General features: G+C 45.5%; 1 protein-coding gene across 5 annotated transcripts; it reads right to left on the minus strand.

Annotated features, from left to right (window-relative positions):
- Positions 1–67: 67 nt before the first annotated feature.
- LOC109774660 (histone acetyltransferase MCC1) lies at positions 68–12,286 on the minus strand. Of its 5 annotated transcripts, XM_020333410.4 has the most exons (7): positions 11,840–12,286; positions 11,551–11,695; positions 11,370–11,469; positions 11,059–11,287; positions 10,384–10,455; positions 1,085–1,178; positions 139–450 (listed from the first exon to the last, which is right to left on the minus strand). In XM_020333410.4, exons 1-6 carry the CDS (start codon positions 11,944–11,946, stop codon positions 1,115–1,117), a joined length of 717 nt encoding a protein of 238 aa, XP_020188999.1. In that variant the 5' UTR covers positions 11,947–12,286; the 3' UTR covers positions 139–450; positions 1,085–1,114. The 5 variants fall into 5 exon arrangements, with proteins under 5 accessions (XP_020188996.1, XP_040248598.1, XP_020188998.1 ...); XM_020333407.4 differs by lacking the exon at positions 1,085–1,178 and having other exon boundaries at positions 68–417; XM_040392664.3 differs by lacking the exon at positions 1,085–1,178 and having other exon boundaries at positions 68–450.
- Between the last annotated feature and the right edge of the window lie 10,737 nt (positions 12,287–23,023).

Consider the following 23,023-nt stretch of genomic DNA (forward strand, 5'->3'; position numbering starts at 1 on the left):
GAAAGCCAGAGCCGATGTGCCTCGACAGCGCATGATTGTAAATGTAAATGCATATGACCATCCAGTGTTCCAACAAGCTAAGCAGGTGACATTTATTTTCTTCATTTTATTGTCCTCTCTTTTTACAAGATATGGCTATGGCTATCTGAGAAATTATATACCTGGTTTGTTAATGTATTGGCAAGGGTACAACAACATTGCAAGAGACTGATGTTTCCACGAAAACAATACCATCGCATCGCTCACACCTAAAATTACACATGACATCTTGAATCTTCACCAGCGATGATCCTTTTATTGTTACTATTATTATTCTGTGAGGTCAATAGAGTGGTCGATTCCTTACAACGGGACCATCTCGGGATACTCTTTTCCTCTTTCCTCCAGATCTTGCCAACTAGCATCTTTAGGAAAGCCCTGAAGTCAACAACAAATGAAGTTACAATCTCCCTGCACAAGATTGTCATGCGTTATTAGTACTCCATCATTTTACACACAGGCACGATGATGCTACTAAAACAGTGAGAAAGTTTGACAACAGAAAACGTCTGCAAACTATAAATAAATTCCTCCGCACTGGGTTTGGTGTCTAAGGGTTGTTTAGGCCATGAGTTGATTTCATTTTATTACAACAATTTACATTTAACTGATGCTAAACTGCTAATAAACCAAGACATTGACTAATATCCATATCAGAAAATTTTAACACACACGCTCTGATCCAAATATAAGCAGTTTAAGAATCTGTCCCAGTCCAAACAAATTTAGGTTTGACTGTCAACAATGAGAGAATTACAGACATCAACAAAATATCGAATTGACATGGCTAGATCCCTCATGAAATATACTGTCAGGCATACTTTGGTTTTTGTCTGAAGCAATGTAGTTTTGAAACAGAAATTAATGGTCAAAGTGTTCTGAAGATCATGTCAATGACCAAAGTTATCTATATTCAGGGGCAGAGGGAGTAGAAACAAGCAAATTAAACACAGGAAGAATCAAAATTTAGTCTAACAGGAACTCATATAGTTTCATATTTGACTAGGAAAGCGGGTAGTCTAATGACCGTAGTCTTGTCAAGTACCTGGTGCTACAAGTCATTCTTCAGAAAAAATCACCATATGCTTGCAGGAACAGGAGCAATAGGAATCAAAGCATTCTTGAGCAAGGATAGTTCACTATGCAAGGCCACAAGCCATGTTTTAGCCTTGGATGAGTTCACAAAAGGTGGAGGAAAATCAAGAATGATCTGGACAATGCAATACAAGGCCCTTCTGAAAGTTGAGCACTAATGTATATGTAGTGTGGACATCAGGAATCGTGATCGTACTACGGTTGGAGGAGATTCTACAGCGGGGAGGCAAATCCCTGAATAGTAATCCACATATACTAGTACTTCCTAACCCCCCCCCCCCCCCCCCTCCTCTCTCAAATGCAAAGCGTATATGCAATAGCATTGCATTTGAAGAAGTGTAATACTAGGAAAAAATGATTATCCAAATCCGCGTCTTGAGAGTGTCGTCGTAGCATGAAGAGTCTTCAAAACCTGTCGACTCGCCAAAGGGGATAACGAAGAGATGACACAGAGGAAGACACCGCATCACTTGGAGATACAAAAGAAGTATCAAGAGAAGATGAGTTGTCAAAGAAGATGGCACATCAAGAGAATAAAGCATCGCGCAGAAAATCATACCCATGACAACCGACGGCGCAAGAAGCACGGCGGCTGAGGCACAATGGGCGTAGATCAACAATGCAAAAAGAGTCCAGAAAATCCTATAGAAAACAACAAGGGCAAGTAGGCCACAAAAGTTGTATAGAAAGGAACAGGATGAGAAAAAGGCTGACGGACAAAGGTATGTTGGACTCGCATGGCACGAGAAACACAATATCAACGGATTTGGTGGACTCAGCAGAAAATATATGAAGAGATAAAAGCTAGGAAGCATACACAAGACAAAGATGCAAAAGCCATTGTGTATGCAGAAGACATTGAACTTTTTTTTTAAATCAGACGAATTAGCCACAAACTAATCCAGCAGCCAAAACAACAAAGAAGCCCAGCGAAGGATCAAACCAGCCGAACAGATGCGGTCAATCTTATCCAGAAGCTCAACCAAAGCAACGCAGCCAAGCCAAGACACAGCCAACCAGGGGCGTTGACCTTCAGGGAGGACAAGCAGACCAGAGCAAGCATATCAGAAGCCGGCCAAGTGCAGGGCACTTGAGGCCAAAGTGTGTTGCGCTGGTTGGTGCCGCACGGGCCACAGCCTGATCCGGAGATGGGTTGACCTGCAGGGCTAGGAGGCGTGCAGCTGCAGCCGCTCATGAAGCCAGCGGGATCAGATTGGATCGGGAGGTGCACACAGCGGACTGAGTGGACTGTTGGGTCAACCTACTGGAGTCGGATCAGATCGGCGGAATCGAGCCTGGGGCAGACATTGCAATTGAAGACTTGCAGGGTGGCGGCGCACCAAAGCGAGCGGACCAAGCAGTTGGTGGAGAGCTCCTGCAGGGGGCGCCAGTGGAGGAAACCTGCACGGGCAGCGGCAGAGACGTCATGCAGGGAGCCAGACGGGGCGCCGGTCAGCAGGGGCAGTGAAGATGTCGAGAGCAGGCGGCAGGCGGCAGATCGATTGAGACAGAGGAGCACCGCTCGATCGAGACAGAGGAGACCGGGAAAAAAATCTCCATGGTCAGGCGAGTTGCGGCGCCGGAGGGGACCTAAACCTAGGCTCTAATACCATGTTAGGAAAGCAATTTATCTTTATTGAAGGCCCAAGGGGCATATATATATTACAAAAGACTTGAGGTGCAAGAAAAGTAAATATAGACTAATAAGGACTCCTAGACCTATACTAATACTTCCTAACAGATAGTAGCCGCCTCTTTGACCATGGGGCAAGAGAACCGGAGATGGCTCTCCTCTCCTCTCCTCCCTCCTTCCCTCCGGTGACCTTCTCGCCCTCGGCCCCTCCTTGCTCGTCGGTGGTCGTGGCTCCATGCTCTACTCCCCGTGGCTTGTGCTTCTCTCCCCTCTCCCCTCCTCCTACTTCTCTTCCTTCCCCATCTTGGCTCTTCTGGTCGCCCTCGTGTTCCCCTCTCGGTCCAATTTCCAACAGGTTCTGATGAGGCGGATCGGATGCTAATGGACCTTATCTATCTCTGGTTCCCGCTGCTGCAGGGGTGGTGCATGCTCCGGGTGGCCTCGGGGCAGATCCACAAGTTCGCTTGGGGGAGGGGGGGCTTGCGGCGCGGGCACAGTTGGCACCTCATTCTCGTCGCGCGTAAGCTGCTTTCCCTTGCTCCTTCTCCTAGCCTCCTCGGTGTTTGCCCCAGATCCTCTCGATCTCCGCCATCTCCCTCTTCTTCCTCCTCTATGGCGTATGAAGCTCCGTCGGTTTCGGAAATGGGGGTGACGAGCGATGGCGGCTGAGGCTGTCGTGGTTACCCTAAGGGAATCCGAGGTGTCTGCTGGTCTGGGCTCCGCGGGAGCATTGTGGGCCGAGTAGGGGCCCGATGCCCGCTCCACCTGTTTTGTTCTCTTCTGACTTCCCCCCTCTCCCTGTTAGGCTTGGGCCGGTTGCGGCCTTCTCTGGTCATGTGGACGCCTGTGCCCCTGTTCGGCATGTCCATCCATTTTGTGGGTACTTATGGCTGCTCAAGGGTTGCTCGGACCTCTCTTTAGGGCTTCCAGCTTCAAGTGTCGATATTCGCAAGGCCAGATCCATTCCCCCCCCCCTCGATCGACCGCCTTCCTCCCTCCTCCTCCACCCCTCCTCCGATCTTTCGCTGTTGTTGTGGCCATGGTCCAGTCCCGCGACTCCTCCGGCAACAGCAATACCAACAACAAGCATGGGCATGATGGATCTGGTGATGGCTCATGAGGCGGAGTTGCGGGCGAAGCTTGAGCGTGAGCAAGCGGCAAAGGAGCGGGAGGTGTGGGGCACGCAGCCACCTTGGCTTTGCGAAGAAGAACAGAGCTGCAAGCAGCGGGCGCAGGAGGATGAAAGGATTGATGCGCCGCACGTGGCTCCTTCTGGCCCTCCAGCGACGCTCCTTCCTCGAGCTCTCTCCATGAGAAGCGGTTGCTTCAGGTGCGCAGGCTCCTCGCTCCGACGCGGCCCGGTCGCGCGCTGCTGGTGCCCGCCCTGCGCCCTACCCCATTGGTGGGGGTTAAGGTTCCGACGCGGGTGGGGCAGTTTAGATCCAATCCTCGTGCTCGTGGCTACAACAACTTCAATCCTAACCAGCAGAACAAATTTTGCAAATTCCATCCGCGACAGCCCCGGCAGATCTGGTGATGGCTTCGTTCCCCCACCCCCTCCTCTTTCTGGACAAGTTGCTCTTGTTAGTGGTTCTTCTTCAAACTTTGCGCCTCCTACCTTGACTTGCTTTGCGTGTCATAGGCCGGGTCACTTCCAGTCCCAATGTGAATTTCCTCCTTTTTGTTTGATCTACCGTTCGGAAGGGCATCTTACAATGGGTTGCATGAATCGTTTTAAGCCGCTAGTGGTCAAGCAGTATGGTATTGGGTTGCCTAGTTGAAGTTTTTTGGGTATGGATGGTGGTTTGGAGGTAATAGTGGCCACTCCCATCCGTGACGTTGTTGTCATTTCTGTCTAGTCTGCTAATGTGTCTTCAGATGATAGCTGATAAATTGCATGAGTGGGGGCTTAAGGGTTGGGACTAGCAACCACAGCAAATTTCCTGGCCTGAGTTTGGTGTGGTCTTCCCTTCGCAAGAAAGTCTGAAGATGTTGTCAAAAGGTACTAGCTTACTCTACCTTTAAATCATCTTGTGGTTTCAGTAAAGGAGGTTGCTGATGTTTCTTTAAATCATCTTGGGACTTTGGTCGATGCATGTGTTCTCCTAGATGATGTTCCTGATGTGATGCGTAACAAATCATGTCTGATGGCTTTCGGTGGTGAGCTTATTGGCAAGCCTATCTCTATTGATGAAGAATCCATGTCTCAGTTGGGGCCCTGTTCGGTCACGGATCTGGTGCCAGGCTCCTATCGTGTGTGTGGTTTTATTGAGGTGTTCCCTGCCTCCAAAGTATATCGTATCAATGTCGGGGTGGAGGGCCAGGCTGCTTCTCAAGTTCCCCGTGCTGCTTCTCCGCCACCCCATGAAGATCAGAATAATGGAGGTTCGATGGATGGAGATGAATCGGGTCCGCCGTTTTCCAAGCAAGAGTGGGATGCTCTTAGGCCTAAGTTGCAGTTGATGTACCCAAATCGCGCACCATGATGTTGCGACCAAAGACGCGCCTGCTTTTGTGGCTGCTTGTGCGGTGCTTGCACCTTCTGTTCCTAGGGCTCGGGCCAGTCCTCTGGCTTCTGCCGTGTGCTCAAACCTTCCGGCCCGTACTCCTTCATTGTCACTATCTGGGATTGAAGATTCGCCTGATCATGAGAACTTTGACCCTGATGTGGTTGTGCCGGCGTCTAGGCCGTAGAAAACTATAAAGATACTCTCTCTCCGTGTTGTAGGATGTCGAGCGCATCAAAGCAATCTGCTATTGGACTGTTCCGCAGCCATGACAATGACATGGGATTAGCTGATAAAGTGGATGTTGTTGAGCTGCTTGTTACTCCCTCCTCTCGTTCGGCAATGGTCAAGACTCCAGTTTCCACCGCCCAAAAGAGCTCATGTGCTCGTGATTTGGGGGAATCTATGATGGTGCGTGCAGAGCGGCGTGCTGCCGAGAAGAACTTAGGCACAACAAGTACTACCCCGATCTCTTCCCCAAAATTATTAGTGCTTCCTGATTATCCTGATTCCCATTTCCTTGAGGTTGCATTAGACTCGGGTGTTTTGTTGGGCTCTTCTACTGATCCATCTTCGGTGTTGTATATTATTCATGCTAACGAACTAGTGCAAACTTCTTTGGCCAAAGCGTGTATTTTGGCTACTCCCTCACCTTTGACTGATGATATTATGAATGTCGTACCACCCTCGCCTTCTTCCATTCCTGTTTCAAAGGCTGGGGTGGCTCTGGGTTCGTCTACTTCCTTGGGTGATTGGTAAAACTCGTAGGAAGAAAAATGGTTCCTTGTTGGCCCTGTCGAGGTCGAGCCTTCACATTAAAAATTTATCTTTTAAATGAAGATCCTCTTCTTGAATATGCGTGGTTTTGGGGCTAGGGGCGCCGAAACCAATTGCGTGACTATGTGCGTGATTCTAACATTGACATTATTTGCTTGCAAGAGACTAGTAAACCATCTTTCTCTGCTTCTGATCTTTCTTCTATTGGTGGCTCCGGTCGTTTCATTTGGAAGTGGCTTCTGGACTCAAACCATTCTGGTGGGATCCTCATAGGGTGCTAAGCTAGATGTCTTTGATTTTGTTGCCTTTGATTCCCGCTCGCTAGTATGGTTCTTTGTCACTATGATCTCAACTGTCTATGGGATACTATTGGTGTTTATGGTTTCTCTCAAGTATTTTTGGATGAGCTCTCTTTGAAAATTTCTTCTTCTCTTCATGTACTAGTGGGGAGTGATTTCAATCTCATGGGTTCTCCTGCTAATAAAAATAACACCAATTTCTCCTGGTCCTGTGCTAATTCATTTAATGACTTCAATCAATAATTAGTTCTTCGTGAATTGCCATGGGTTGGGGCCCGTTATACTTGGTCCAATCACTAGCTGGTTCGTTGCGTTCTGGATCGAGTGTTCCTTTGTGTGTTGTTCCTAGTGGGTTGGGTGTTGTTCCTAGTGGTGGGGTTCGCTTTACCCTTGATCTTCCCTTATTGATGATTCTCATATTGGTTCGGATCATACTCCTCTTTTGTTGAACTCCGAGTTTCGTTCTATTCGTCCAAGCTCTAGATTCCATTTTGACTCCTCCTGGTTCTCGGTGAAGGGGTTTTCTCCCCTGATCTCTTCTAAAATTTCTTCTCTGTTGGTGTCGACCTTTCGTTCGTTTGGTCCTTTGGGTGATTGGTGTTTCCTCTCTCAACACCTTCGTCAAATTCTGAAAGGCTGGGGGGCTAACAGAGATGCCGAGGCTTGTAGGAATAAGAACTCCTTGCCGGCCAATATTAAAGCTTTGGATGCTATTGTTGATTCTGTTGGTTTGGATAGTGCTAGGTGGTCTCATCGGTATTCTATGGAATTGAATTAACCATAACTGCTATTCATAAAGCTAAAGAAGTTTATTGGCAACAATGTGGACATCTTTCTTGGATTCTTAAGGGTGATGTGCTTAATAAGTACTTTTTTGCTATTGCTCATGGAAGACGTCGTCGGTGCTCGATTGTCAAGCTTGTTATCAACGACTTGGTGGTTTCTGATACTAATCTTATTATGTCTCTTTTTTTCTTTCTTCTCTTCTTTACTTGTTGCTCAACCTCCCTTCCCTCTCTCTATCTCAGCTAACTTTTGGCCTCCTTCTGCCTTGATTTCACCAGAGGAAAATGAAAGCCTACTTATTCCTTTGTCTGATTTTGAAATCGATGAGGTAGTGGCCTCATCCAACTCCAATTCTACCTCAGTTCCTGATGGTTTTTCGATTGCCTTCTTTAAAAAAATGGCATGTTCTTAAACATTTGGTTTATGCCATTATTCAGGGCTTTTGCTTAGGCACGGTTGACATTTCTCGTCTCAACTATACTATTCTTTCTCTTATTCCCAAAGTGAAGGGTGCTGACACCATCTGCCAGTTTAGACCCATTGCTCTCATCAATAATTTGGCTAAATTCCCCCCTAAAGGTTTTTCCACGCGTCTTTCTCCTCTAGCCCATCAGGTGATCTCCCCGACGCAATCTGCTTTCATTAAGGGATGTTTCATTTTGGATGGTATTGTCAGCTTACATGAGGTTGTCCATGACTTACATTCGAAGAAGAACACTATTATTCTCAAGATTGACATTGAGAAGGCTTATGACTGTGTCTGTTGGTCTTTTTTGAGGGATGTCTTGTTGTCGAGAGGTTTTGACAGAGCCTATGTTCATCGTATCATGCAGTTGGTCTCTTAGGGTCACACTGCGGTTTTTGTCAATGGCGTCGTTAGTCCTTTTTTGCCAATAATCGGGGCCTATGACAAGAGACCCTATTTCCCCCCTTCTATTCAATTTTGTGGCTGACGTTGTACTGTATTCGTCGTGCTTCGTCCGCTGGCCACATTTCCCCTGTTATCTATGATCTTATTCCCTCGAGTGTCTCTCATCTCTAGTACACTGACGATACGATTGTGCTTGTCGAAAACTCTGATCTTTGTATAGCAAACCTGAAATTCCTTCTTCTATGTTTTGAAGCACTTTCTGGTCTTAAAATCCACAAAAAGTGAAGCTTTGGTTCTTCGTTTTCTGAGGAGGCAAAAAAGAGGGTTTCCAACCTCCTCAACTGCAAGCTTGGCACCTTCCCTTTTAATTATCTTGGATCCCCATCTCGTCCTCAAAGCTTATCATATAAGATTTTGCGCCCATGGTGCTCAAAGTGGGCAATAGGGTTATGCCTTGGTGTGGTCGGTACAATACTAATGCTGGGAAAGTTATCCTTACTAATTCTTGCATCTCTTCCCTGCCAATGTTTCTCATAGATTTCTATCGGTTACCGGAGGGTACGCATTCTGGTTTTGATAAACATCGGAGTGGTTTCTATTGGAACGCAGTTGATAACGAGAAGTACAGATTGGTTAAGTGGAAGATCATTTATTGACCTAAAAGCCATGGTGGCCTGGGTATTATCAATACCTCCATTATGAATAAGTGCTTGATCATCAAGTGGTGGTGGCGTATTCTGGAAGCTTCTCCTATCTAGTCCTCCGTTTGCTTCTGCTTCGAATGGCTCCCAATTCTGGTGTGACTTGATTAAGGTGCGCGATGACTTCTGAGCTCATGTGAAATTTGTGGTCAGCGATGGCAAATCCATGCGTTTTTGGTTGGATTGGTGGTTTGGGGACGGTCCTTTATGCTCTCTCTTCCCAGTTCTATTCTCTATTTTTTACCTTGCTAACAATAACTGGGATTTGGGTTTTCGCCGTTCCCTATCTCCTGAAGAGTTAGAAAGATTGGCACCGCCTTGCTGCCATCTTCCTTGCACTCTTGGGGACCTCAGATTCAGTGACCTGGCCTCATACCTCCTCCAGCAATTTCTCAGTTAAGCCGTTATATCTCCGTCTGGTCTCTGGTTCCTCTTCTTCCAGGTTTAAGCTCGTATTCCATTGAAGATCAAACTCTTTCTTTGTTAGGCAATTAGGTGCAAGTTGCCTGCTGTCGACCAGATTCGTAAACGGAATGGCAGGGCTTTGGCTCTTTGTTCTCTTTGTTCTCGGCCTGAGGACACTGGCCATATTTTGTTTAATTGTGACTTTGCGGCATTAATTTGGAGTTGCACCCAGTCGTGGCTGGGTGTCAGTTGGGCTCCTACTTCTTTTGAGCAGCTTCTGCCGCTAGTCAATTCTCTGTCTGGTCAGATTAAGCGTTTGTTTTGGTTTGGTTTTGCTGCTGTTAGCTGGGCTCTGGACAACTAGGAACAAATTTACTATCGAGCATGTTTTTACTTCTAAACCTGCTGATATTATCTTCAAATCTCTTAATCTGATGCAGAAGTGGAAGCCACTGGTTAAAAGTTGTGACATCGACGCTACAGAGCTGCTGATCTCTCGGGTTCGAACTACTGCGATTTCCTTATCTCCAAGAGTGCAGACTCCGGTGAAGTAGTTGGCATAGCGTCTGTGATCTTCTATCTGGCTTCTATAGGCTGTAGGTTGTTGGTCTCTGTGCCGAGTATGTGCTTGTTTTGGTTGCTGTGCAACCCGTACTTTATTTGCTGGTGCGACTGTGGTAACTTATGCTGTTGTGACATGCTTGGTTGGCTTTATCCATAAAGTCGGGCTATCGCCTTTTCTCTAAAAAAACATGGGGCAAGGAAGGACAGATGTCACCGTCACCTGACTGATAAAGGTTGCAATCACCTATTAAGGTGTCAAGACATGACATGTACTAATTTAAAACTGAAACATTATATGTAAACACCATGCACTCAAGAATCTTGTTTTTATTTTAACTAATTATTAAGAAGCTCCAGTTGTGTGTTGAGGGTTTTGAGGACCTTATATTCAAACAATTGCATCCAAATTGATGCCTCTTAGAGCTAACAGGTACCAACTAGGCAACTATTGTCGAACAGTGCTCTCCAAAGAAAATTCTTGCATGTTTAGATATACAAGATTGCTGGGAGTTGGGTGCGAACTTAAATAAGCCATATAGTTAGCTAGTTTTAATTTTTTAACATGTAATGTTGCATGTTATATAGTAGGTAGTATTTGACAAGACTTGTGTCATGTTTCATGCCACCAATTTGAAATGCCCGAAGATAATAATGGAAGGCTACCAAGAGTTCATTCCCTTCAAATAACCCAGAACTTGGGATGTACCTAATAATGTATTCACGAGAGGCAACACCAAAAGTTGCAGAAGGAGGCAAAAGTCCAATATGCGAGTTTAAGCTGAAAAGAATTAAGGTTATCTCCTCATTCATTCGTCAATAAGAAGGCATTGACACATTAGGATACAAACATACAAGGTTTATGTGTTGCTGTTTTCTTTTAGATTGAACATGATCGATGCAAAGCGTATAAAAAACTTAGTTGTGTACACATACAAGAATAGTAGCATCAAATTCGTATTGCAGGCTTGCAGCAACCCATTAAAAAAACTGTGCATGCTATAATGGAACATGCAACAATGAAAATTGTACACCAAATTATAGGGACTCGATACACTGGATTTTGCAAAGGCAATTCCTTGGAAGAGGTACGACACCTACAGGCTCTCTCATGTGGATAAGTTCAGGTTTGTACGTTCCATGGACAGGATCAGGTCAGAAATCAATAGATGACCAGCTGTCAACAAAACAAAAGCACACTACAAAGTTCACACAATTGGTCGCAACAAACTAGAGATTTCATGGGACAGACAGTCAAGTTTGCATATTATCCTAACAAGAAACTAAGCTTTGCAGATAGAAAATCAAATCAAAACATGACCGGGGATAAGTAGTAAATATGGACTAGCAAAATTTACCAGAATAAGCAAACATGGATACTTACAGTGGTGAACAAGGCGTACGCCCCCCATTGACATAATACACAAACAAGTATGAGTCATAATGCTGCCCTCTTATGTAGTAGAACATCGGAAGTCTTCTGACTAGCTTAAATAGCATCTTCTTGTAAAAGTTAATTGCAGGCTGGTTATATGAGATGACATGTAAATAAACACCCCTGCAATTTGATACACTTGCGGCATGTTTAATCACCTCTCGAACAAGCGAAGAAGCTGCAAGTGCGAATTCGTATGAGGATCAACTGAATCACCACTAACAAACTGTGAAGCTACGATGAGGAAACAGGGAAACAACCTATGCCGAGGTTTCTGTAGCTATCCACTACACCAAGCGTCAGGATATAAAGAAGTGTTAGATCTTTGTGCGAGTTGTTGTATCTAAATAAATCCTCGATCTGCAAATTCAAACAATTAGCTCCACTGAGCTCACTAGTAAGACCAAGGATTTTTCAGGAGATCCTACGTATTGTTTGTACCTCGCTATCTTTTGCTGCAATCATCCTCGTGGTCACAAAGCCTATCAGCTCATCCCTGCCTTCATCCGATCTGCTAGTGTCCACAGCACCCCACGAAATGACACCATTACCATTGACAACGTTCAAGAAGAACTCCCTCTCGTACCTAGAGCAAAGAACGAATTGTCTTAAATGGACAACTAGTGGGGAAATCGTCGATAGGCCGCAACAAATTCTATTAGTATACCTGCAAGAGATGTAATAACAGTGCAAGCAAGAACATCGTAGAAGCATCCACTTGTGCAGTTACCTTATAGGGAACAGCGAGAGATGAATCTTCTCAAGAACCTCGAGGTCGGAGGGCTGGATGGGGCGATACTCTATGGTGGGGTAGATTTCGGATCTTGGGTCCAACATGAGAAGCTCCGATCACGACGAGTACCCACCAGGTTATTCGCCAGGGGTGCGGGTGGTGCAGGGGGGAAAGGCTCCCTGGCGTCCAGGAGTGCCGCCGCGTCGGCTCGCGTCGAGCTCGCCACGGCGAATCGCAGCGGGTTCGGTGAGCCGCGGCGCGAGGAAAGAGGGGGAGGACGCGGCGCGGCGCGCCGCTAGGGGTCGATCGCGAGGAAAGGATGGAACGGAGAGGAAGAGTACACAGGACGAGAGGGGGAGAGGGGGGGGGGGGGCGGCAAGACTGGAAGGTGTACGAGCGGCGGTGACCGGGGGGCGGAAGGAAGAAGAGGAGGGCTGATCGGCTGATTGGCCGATTCGGATGGTATTAGTCCAAGCGATGGTTGGGTAGTCGAATTGTTGAAAGTCTGCAACGATTTTCTCAGTTTCTTATAGTTGAGACAATTGAACGAATAATAAGTAATATGATCATATGATGTGGACTTTCACACACACCAGGGTTATTTATTGCGGTTTTGCTATTTCTCGCTCAAAAACCAAACTTGCGTGATGCGTCAGTTGATTTTCCATGGAGCATCGAAGCGGAAGACGGTGGCGTAGGGGCGAGCGCAGCGAGGCGTGGGGACGTTGGTGAGACCTTGGACGGGAGCGACTTTAGGACGAGGTCCCAGGTGAAAAGGAATCGAAGGTCGACTGGTCGGATACGCGGGTAAAGAGGGGTGTACGAGCGGTGGTGACCGGGAGGCGGAAGGAAGAAGAGGAGGGCTGATCGGCTGATTGGCTGATTCGGATGGTATTAGTCCAAGCTACGATGGTTGGGTAGTCGAATTGTTGAAGTCTGAAACGATTTCCTCAGTTTCTTATAGTTGAGACAATTGAACGAATAATAAGTAATATGATCATATGATGTGGACTTTTACACACACCAAGGTTATCTATTGCGATTTTGCTATTCCTCGCTCAAAAACCAAACTCGTGTGATGCGTCAGTCGATTTTCCACGGAGCATCGAAGCGGAAGACGGTGGCGTAGGGGCGAGCGCAGCGAGGCGTGGGGACGTTGGTGAGACCTTGGACGGGAGCGACTTTAGGACGAGGTCCCAGGTGAAAAGGAATCGGAGGTCGACTGGTCAGATACGCGGGTAAGGAGGGCGGGAGAGCCTTGTGGCAAGGCTACACTGCGGCGCTCGTCGGCCGTGGGGGAGCGGTTGGGCCAGCGTCAAGCGATGGTTATACGAGAAAGATAAACAATGCATCACATAGGGAGGGAGGAAGAAGATGAAGACAACCATTGAATTTTAATCCATGGCTAGGACGAAACAGACTGAGAGCAACTTTTTCCATGCAAATAGTCAATATATGGATCATATTTATTGCGTCTTATCTTAATTTGAATGTGTTTCTTTTATTAACATAAAAAATAACACTCTAGACTCATCCATATAAGGCATCACCTTATAAAATTCTTTGAAAGGCAAGAACTAGACAAAAATGAAACCTCGTATTATGTTGGGGAACATGGTACAAAATAAATACGAAATACCATACCTACGAACATTGAGAGGAAAACTATGAAGATGCAAGGACAACAATCATATTACCACCAACAAAATTTTCTCACGCGGTGGTAGTAATCATGGGAGAGTTGTTGGTGAAGACTTGACGATTCTCGCAGCTAGGTTATACCTCTTAGTGACGAGAATATTACCAAGGTGATCCGCTGATATAGCACCGGAAGTATGATGCCTCTGCGGAATTCACGCGTACCGTGTTAATGATTTGGCATCACTTTGTCTTCCAGAACAAAGGGCTGCTGAAGAACTAGGTGAGGAGGAGCAACCTTTCAACATGTCAGTCACACACACACACACAGCAATGGATGGCCTTGGGACTTGTCCCTTGCGGATGCATCCCTCTCCTTTATATATGCAGCCAGGGGTGGCTGACTTGCGGAAGGGGTCACTCCCTATGGCATGCGCACTATGGGAGGGAGATCCTCCCATCCCTCCCCCGGTGATTTCCCCTGATAACCTTTTAAGATCCAGTTTTAACCGTAGAAAGTCCCCTTACCTTTTGTAGGTGCAATAATTTGCCTCCTTATGTTTTGGAGATTGTTGACAGAAACAGTAAGGGACAAATTTGTTTGCTAATGCACACAAAGATTATAGGTCCTGGAGTTTAGAAAAGTTTGCTATAAACTTCTAAGATTATCATCTACGTAGTAGAGAAGATTGTCGTCGGAGATATTGCGTGATGGATGACCCCTAAAAATTGATGATGCGAAGCAATTGTTTATGTGTGTGATCCCAAGAATGTGACTGCAACCGAGAAGTAAGAAGACGAAGAGAAAACATAGTATTTTCTTCTGGGGCTCCTTTTCTCTTATTTGAGTCATAGGACAACAGTACTACTAAGAGGGGTTGTAGTGCTTCGAAACTTATGTTTCTATGATGCTTAACCGAAACCTATGAGAGCTGAGAGAAATCTCTTTTTGCCTCAAAACATTTAATTGCCAATCACAAACGTTGATCTTCTGGACTGCAAGATGTTTCAGCAAAGGAGTCAACCTTACTTGTTCCTCACGTAAAGTTGTCGAGTGTATTTGAAATCCAACCGTCGGAAATGTGTCGGTTGCCCATTGGTTGGATGTCGTGTCCTAAATGGTCATTTCCCCCTCTAGATTGCTCCGGCTATAAATAGCCACCTGATTCTAACCGAGATGGTTGGATGCTCCGTATGATTTTAACAAATTGTCTGAGCACCCTCTCTTCGAAAGATTTGAGTTAATCCATCGAGAGAACCCCCCAGAGCCGAAAAACTAGATAGTGGTTGAGCATCGCAGAGATCTAAGTTTAGTATGCTCAACCTATTACTCTTGAGAGCTACAAACTGTCTAGACGGTTAGGCGTCAAACTCTTTAGCAACCAAGAGATCATTGTGGTTCGCGAAGACAATTTGTGAAGGTTGTGGAGATCGCCTGAAGTATCTACCTCGAGTAATCGGCACAAGTTGACAAACTTGTTGTCGAACGAAGAGACTTTACCTTATGTGTTAAATCACAAGTCCGTCCAACCAGACGTGGCTCTTTTGCAGAGGAGTGAACTAGTCTACCAAACACCTTGCCGCCATCGAGCATCGCCTTTAGTACTTGTTGTTTTGTTTCGTTTCCCTGTCTCTCTGTTCTAGTGACAAGAGAATTCTGTCAATCACTATCTTATCTGGAAGATTAACTCCCACTTGATTCAAGCGATTGTAATACCCAGACATTCTGAATACATGCTCACTGGCTGAGCTATTCTCCTCCATCTTGTAGGCAAAGTACTTGTCAGAGGTATCATACCTCTTGACACGGGCATGAGTCTAAAATACCAATTTAAAATCTTGGAACATCTCATATGCTCCGTGGTGTTTCAAAACATTTTTGAAGTCCCGGTTCTAAGCCGTAAAGCATGATGCACTAAACTATCAACTAGTCATCATACCGAGCTTGCAAAACGTTCATAACGTCTGCATCTGCTCCTGCAACAGGTTCGTCACCTAGTGGTGCATCAAGGACATAATTCTTCTGTGAAGCAATGAGGATAATCCTCAGATCACGGACCCAGTCCGCATCATTGCTACTATCATCTTTCAACTCAGTTTTCTCTAGGAACATATCAAAAACATAGGGGAGCTACAACGCGAGCTATTGATCTACAAGATAATCTGCAAATACTATCAGTACTAAGTTCATGATAAATTAAAGTTCAATTAATCATATTACTTAAGAACTCCCACTTAGATAGACATCCCTAGAGTCATCTAAATGATCACGTGATCCAAATCAACTAAACCATGTCCGATCATCACGTGAGATGGAGTAGTTTTCAATGGTGAACATCTTTATGTTGATCATATCTACTATATGATTCACGTTCGACCTTTCGGTCTCCAGTGTTCTGAGGCCATGTCTGTACATGCTAGGCTCGCCAAGTTTAACCTGAGTATTCCGCATGTGCAAAACTGTCTTGCACCTGTTGTATGTGAACGTAGAGCTTATCACACCCGATCATCACGTGGTGTCTCGACACGACGAACTGTCGCAACGGTGCATACTCAGGGAGAACACTTATACCTTGAAATTTTAGTAAGGTATCATCTTATAATTCTACTGCCGTACTAAGCAAAATAAGATGTATAAAAGATAAACATCACATGCAATCAAAATATGTGACATGATATGGCCATCATCATCTTGTGCCTTTGATCTTCATCTCCAAAGCACCGTCATGATTTCCATCGTCGCCGGCTTGACACCTTGATCTCCATCGTAGCGTCGTTGTCGTCTCGCCAACTATTGCTTCTACAACTATCGCTAACACATAGTGATAAAGTAAAGCAATTACATGGCGATTGCATTTCATACAATAAAGCGACAACCATAAGGATCCTGCCAGTTGCCGATAACTTTTACAAAACATGATCATCTCATACAACAACGTATATCACATCATGTCTTGACCATATCACATCACAACATGTCCTGCAAAAACAAGTTAGACGTCCTCTATTTTGTTGTTGCAAGTTTTTACGTGGCTGCTACGGGCTTCTAGTAAGAACTGTTCTTACCTACGCATCAAAACCACAACAGTGATTTATCAAGTTTGCTGTTTTAACCTTCAACAAGGACCGGCCACAGTCAAATTCGATTCAACTAAAGTTGGAGAGACAGACACCCGCCAACCACCTTTATGCAAAACTAGTTGCATGTCTGTCGGTGGAACCGCTCTCATGAACATGGTCATGTAAGGTTGGTCTGGGCCGCTTCATACAACAATACCACCAAATCAAAATAAGACATTGGTGGTAAGCAGTATGACGATCACCGCCCACAACTCTTTCTGTTCTACTCGTGCATATCATCTACGCATAGACCTGGCTCGGATGCCACTGTTGGGGAACGTAGCATGCAATTTCAAAAAAAATCCTACGCTCACGCAAGATCTATCTAGGAGATGCATAGCAACGAGAGGGGGAGAGTGTGCCCGCGTACCCTCGTAGACCAAAAACGGAAGCATTTGCTTAACGCGGTTGATGTAGTCGAACGTCTTCTCGATCCAACCGATCAAGCACCGAACATACGGCACCTCCGAGTTCTGCACACGTTTAGCTCGATGACATCCCTCGAACTCTTGACCCAGCAAAGTCTCGAGGGAGAGTTTCGTCAGCACGACGGCGTGGTGACGGTGATGGTGAAGTGATCCGCGCAGGGCTTTGCCTAAGCACTACGTGAATATGACCGGAGGCGTAAACTGTGGAGGGGGCGCCGCACACGGCTAACAATGTTTGTTGTGTGTTCTAGCGGTGCCCCCCCTCATATATATAGGTTGGAGGGGAGGAGAGGAAGCCAAGGGGATGCCCCTACTTGGGCACCTCCCAATTCGGCCTCCCCCCTTTCCTATTCCTATTCGGAGTAGGAAGGGAAGAGGGGGAAGGGGGAATCCTATTCCCTTTTTTCCTTTCCTCCTTCCCCTTTCCTTCTCCAATTTGGCCAGCCCATATGGGGGGGGGCGCACCAGCCCCTTTGTGGCTGGTGTGTTTCCCCTCTTGGCCCATAAGGCCCATATAGTTTGCCGGGGGTAGCCCGGAACCCCTTCCGGTGACCCGATACTTACCCGGTAACCCCAGAACACTTCCAGTGTCCGAATACTATCGTCCTATATATGAATCTTTACCTCTCGACCATTTCGAGACTCCTTGTCATGTCCATGATCTCATCCAGGACTCCGAACAACATTCGGTCACCAAATCACATAACTCATATAATAGAAATCGTTATCGAATGTTAAGCATGCGGACCCTACGGTTTCGAGAACTATGTAGACATGATCGAGGCACCTCTCCGGTCAATAACCAATAGCGGAACCTGAATGCTCATATTGGCTCCCACATATTCTATGAAGATCTTTATCGGTTGAACCGTTATGACAACATACGTTATTCCCTTTGTCATCGGTATGTTACTTGCCCGAGATTCGATCGTCGGTATCTTCATACCTAGTTCAATATCGTTACGGGCAAGTCTCTTTACTCATTCCGTAATGCATCATCCCGTAACTAACTCATTAGTTACATTGCTTGCAAGGCTTATTATGATGTGCATTACCGAGAGGACCCAGAGATACCTCTCCGATACTCAGAGTGACAAATCCTAATCTCGATCTATGCCAACCCAACAAATACCTTCAGAGATACATGTAGAGCATCTTTATAATCACCCAGTTATATTGTGACGTTTCATAGCACACAAGGTATTCCTCCGGTATCCGGGAGTTGCATAATCTCATAGTCAAAGGAATATGTATAAGTCATGAAGAAAGCAATAGCAATAAAACTTAACGATCATTATGCTAAGCTAACGGATGGGTCTTGTCCATCACATCATTCTCCTAATGATGTGATCCCGTTCATCAAATGACAACACATGTCTATGGTTAGGAAACTTAACCGTCTTTGATCAACGAGCTAGTCTGGTAGAGGCTTAGTAGGGACAATGTGTTTTGTCTATGTATCCACACATGTATCAAGTTTCCGGTTAATACAATTCTAGCATGAATAATAAACATTTATCATGATATAAGGAAATATAAAATAACAACTTTATTATTGCCTCTAGGGCATATTTCCTTCACCTATGTCACATAAACCATGATAACAGTGATCTCCTATTTTAACTGAGACAACGGGCATGCCAACAACAGGTGTATGTTTATCCTTTTTATCAGGTTTGGCAATTCTAGTAGCTTCTTCGTAGAAGTAAATAACATGCCCATCCATATCTTCTTCCAAGAGATCTTTAACCATAGCAATACTAGGTTCTACTTTGATTTGTTCATCAGGTTTAGATGTTCTAATATAGCTTTTGTTAACCATAGTTGAAACTTTAGCATGTTCTTTTATCCTAACAGGGAAAGGTGGTTTGTCAATATAAGCAGAAGGAACAACTGGATCAACATTATAAATTATGGTTTCTTCTTTAATTGGTACCGGTTCTTTAATTTCTTCTTTAATAGGTGGGTGATATTTAAACCACTTCTCTTTAGGGAGTTCGACATGAGTAGCAAATGATTCACAAAAGGAGGCTACTATCTCAGAGTCAAGTCCATATTTAGTGCTAAACTTTTGAAAAGCATCGGTATTCATAAAAGATTTAACACAATCATACTTAAGTTTAATACCTGACTCTTTACCTTCGTTGAGTTCCCAATCTTCAGACTTGCGTTTAATTCTTTCCAAAAGATCCCACCGGAATTCAATAGTCTTCTTCATGAAGGAACCAATACAAGAAGTATCAAGCATGGTTTGGTCATTACGAGAAAGCCAAGCATCAAAATTTTGGACAATAATTTCTCTTGAGAGCTCATGATTGGGGCATGAATATAACATTGACTTAAGCCTCCCCCAAGCTAGAGCGATACTTTCTCCTTCACGAGGCCAAAAAATATATATATAATTCCGATCACGATGAACTAGATGCATAGGATATTTTTTTGATGGAACTCCAATTTCAATCGATTCCAATTCCAAGATCCAATATCATCGCATAGCCTATACCATGCCAATGGTTTTCCCTTCAAAGATAAAGGGAAAACCTTCTTCATTGTTGGAAATATGCCCTAGAGGCAATAATAAAATGGTTATTATTGTATTTCCTTGTTCATGATAATTGTCTATTGTTCATGCTATAATTGTATTAACTGGAAACCGTAATACATGTGTGAATACATAGACCACAACATGTCCCTAGTAAGCCTCTAGTTGACTAGCTCGTTGATCAATAGATGGTTATGGTTTCCTGACCATGGACATTGGATGTCATTGATAACGGGATCACATCATTAGGAGAATGATGTGATGGACAAGACCCAATCCTAAGCATAGCACAAGATCGTGTAGTTCGTTTGCTAAGAGCTTTTCTAATGTCAAGTGTCGTTTCCTTAGACCATGAGATTGTGCAACTCCCGGATACCGTAGGAATGCTTTGGGTGTACCAAACGTCGCAACGTAACTGGGTGGCTATAAAGGTGCACTACAGGTATCTCCGAAAGTGTCTGTTGGGTTGGCACGAATCGAGACTGGGATTTGTCACTCCGTATGACGGAGAGGTATCTCTGGGCCCACTCGGTAATGCATCATCATAATGAGCTCAATGTGACTAAGGAGTTAGCCACGGGATCATGCGTTACGGAATGAGTAAAGAGACTTGCCGGTAACAAGATTGAACGAGGTATTGGGATACCGACGATCGAATCTCGGGCAAGCAACATGCCGATAGACAAAGGGAATTGTATACGGGATTGATTGAATTCCCGACATCGTGGTTCATCCGATGAGATCATCGTGGAACATGTGGGAGCCAATATGGGTATCCAGATCCCGCTATCGGTCATGTCTGCATGGTTCCCGAACCCGTAGGGTCTACACACTTAAGGTTCGCTGACGCTAGAGTTGTTATGGGAAATAGTATGTGGTTACCGAAGGTTGTTCGGAGTCCCGGATGAGATCCCGGACATGACGAGGAGCTCCCGAATGGTCCGGAGGTGAAGATCGGTATATTGGACGAAGGGTATTGGAGTCCGGAATTGTTCTGGGGGTACCAGGCTATGGCCAGCATGTCCGAAAGGGGTTTCGGAGGCCCCGGCAAGCGTTGGGGGGCCTTATGGGCCAAGGGGAGGGGGCACACCAGCCCACTAAGGGGCTGTGCGCCCCTCCCAACCCCTCTCACGTAACGTGGAGAGGTGGGGGCGCCTCCCCTAGGGCAGCCACCCCTCCCGGCTTGGGGGGCAAGTTTCCCAGGGGTGGGGGCGCCCAAACCCATCTAGGGTTTCCCCTGTGGCCGCCGCCCCTCCCCTAGGGAACCCTAGGGCGCCTCCTCCACCCCCTTCCCCCTATATATAGTGAGGGAGAGAGAGGGCAACCGACCCCTCTTGCCTGGCGCAGCCCTCTCCTCCTCCAACTCCTCCTCCTCCTCCGTAGTGCTTGGCGAAGCCCTGCCGGAGAACCACGAGCTCCATTGCCACCATGCCGTCGTGCTGCTGGATTTCTCCCTCAACTTCTCCTCTCCCCTTGCTGGATCAAGAAGGAGGAGACATCCCCGGGCTGTACGTGTGTTGAACGCGGAGGCGCCGTCCGTTTGGTGCTAGATCGGATCTTCCGCGATTTGAATCGCTGCGAGTACGACTCCATCAACCGTGTTCTTGTAACGCTTCCGCTTAGCGATCTTCAAGGGTATGAAGATGCACTCCCTCTCTCTCGTTGCTAGAATCTCCTGGATTGATCTTGGTGGCACGTAGGAAAATTTTGAATTATTGCTACGTTACCCAACAGTGGTATCAGAGCCAGATCTATGCGTAGATTCTATGCACGAGTAGAACACAAAGTAGTTGTGGGCGATGATTTGTTCAATTTGCTTACCGTTACTAGTCTTATCTTGATTCGACGGCATTATGGGATGAAGTGGCCCGGACCGACCTTACACGTACTCTTGCGTGAGACAGGTTCCACCGACTGACATGCACTTGATGCATGAGGTGGCTAGCGGGTGTCTGTCTCTCCCACTTTAGTCGGATCGGATTCGATGAAGAGGGTCCTTATGAAGGGTAAATAGCAATTGGCATATCACCGTTGTGGCTTTTGCGTAGGTAAGAAATGTTCTTGCTAGAAACCCATAGCAGCCACATAAAACATGCAACAACAATTAGAGGACGTCTAACTTGTTTTTGCAGGGTATGCTATGTGATGTGATATGGCCAAAAGGATGTGATGAATTATATATATGTGATGTATGAGACTGATGATGTTCTTGTAATAGGAATCACGACTTGCATGTCGATGAGTATGACAACCGGCAGGAGCCATACGAGTTGTCTTAATTTATTGTATGACCTGCGTGTCAATGAAAAACGCCATGTAATTACTTTACTTTATTGCTAACCGTTAGCCATAGTAGTAGAAGTAATAGTTGGCGAGACAACTTCATGAAGACACGATGATGGAGATCATGATGATGGAGATCATGGTGTCATGCCGGTGACGAAGGTGATCATGCCGCGCCTCAAAGATGGAGATCAAAGGCGCAAGATGATATTGGCCATATCATGTCACTTTATGATTTGCATGTGATGTTTGTCATGTTTACATCTTATTTGCTTAGAACGACGGTAGCATAAATAAGATGATCTCTCACTAAAATTTCAAGAGATGTGTTCCCCCTAACTGTGCACCATTGCGAAGGTTCGTTGTTTCGAAGCACCACGTGATGATCGGGTGTGATAGATTCTAACGTTCGCATACAACGGGTGTAAGCCAGATTTACACATGCGAAACACTTAGGTTGACTTGACGAGCCTAGCATGTACAGACATGGCCTCGGAACACAAGAGACCGGAAGGTCGAACATGAGTCGTATAGTAGATACGATCAACATGGAGATGTTCACCGATGATGACTAGTCCGTCTCACGTGATGATCGGACACGGTCTAGTCGATTCGGATCATGTATCATTTAGATGACTAGAGGGATGTCTATCTAAGTGGGAGTTCATTAAATAATTAGATGAACTTAATTATCATGAACATAGTCAAAAGGTCTTTGCAAATTATGTCATAGCTTATGCTTTGGTTCTACTATTTAAGATATGTTCCTAGAGAAAATTTAGTTGAAAGTTGATAGTAGCAATTATGCGGACTAGGTCCGTAAACTGAGGATTGTCCTCAATGCTGCGCAGAAGGCTTATGTCCTTAATGCACCGCTCGGTGTGCTGAACCTCGAGCGTCGTCTGTGGATGTTGCGAACATCTGACATACACGTTTTGATGACTACGTGATAGTTCAGTGCGTAATGCTAACGGTCTAAAATTGTGGCACCAAAGACGTTTTTGAAACGTCGCAGAACATATGAGATGTTCCAAAGACTGAAATTGGGATTTCAGACTAGTGCCCACGTCAAGAGGTATGAGACCTCTGACAAGTTTCTTAAGCCTGCAAACTAAGGGAGAAAAGCTCAATCATTGAGTATGTGCTCAGATTGTCTGAGTACTACAATCG

This window comes from Aegilops tauschii, chromosome 6 (assembly GCF_002575655.3).
Source record: "Aegilops tauschii subsp. strangulata cultivar AL8/78 chromosome 6, Aet v6.0, whole genome shotgun sequence".
NCBI lineage: Eukaryota > Viridiplantae > Streptophyta > Magnoliopsida > Poales > Poaceae > Aegilops > Aegilops tauschii.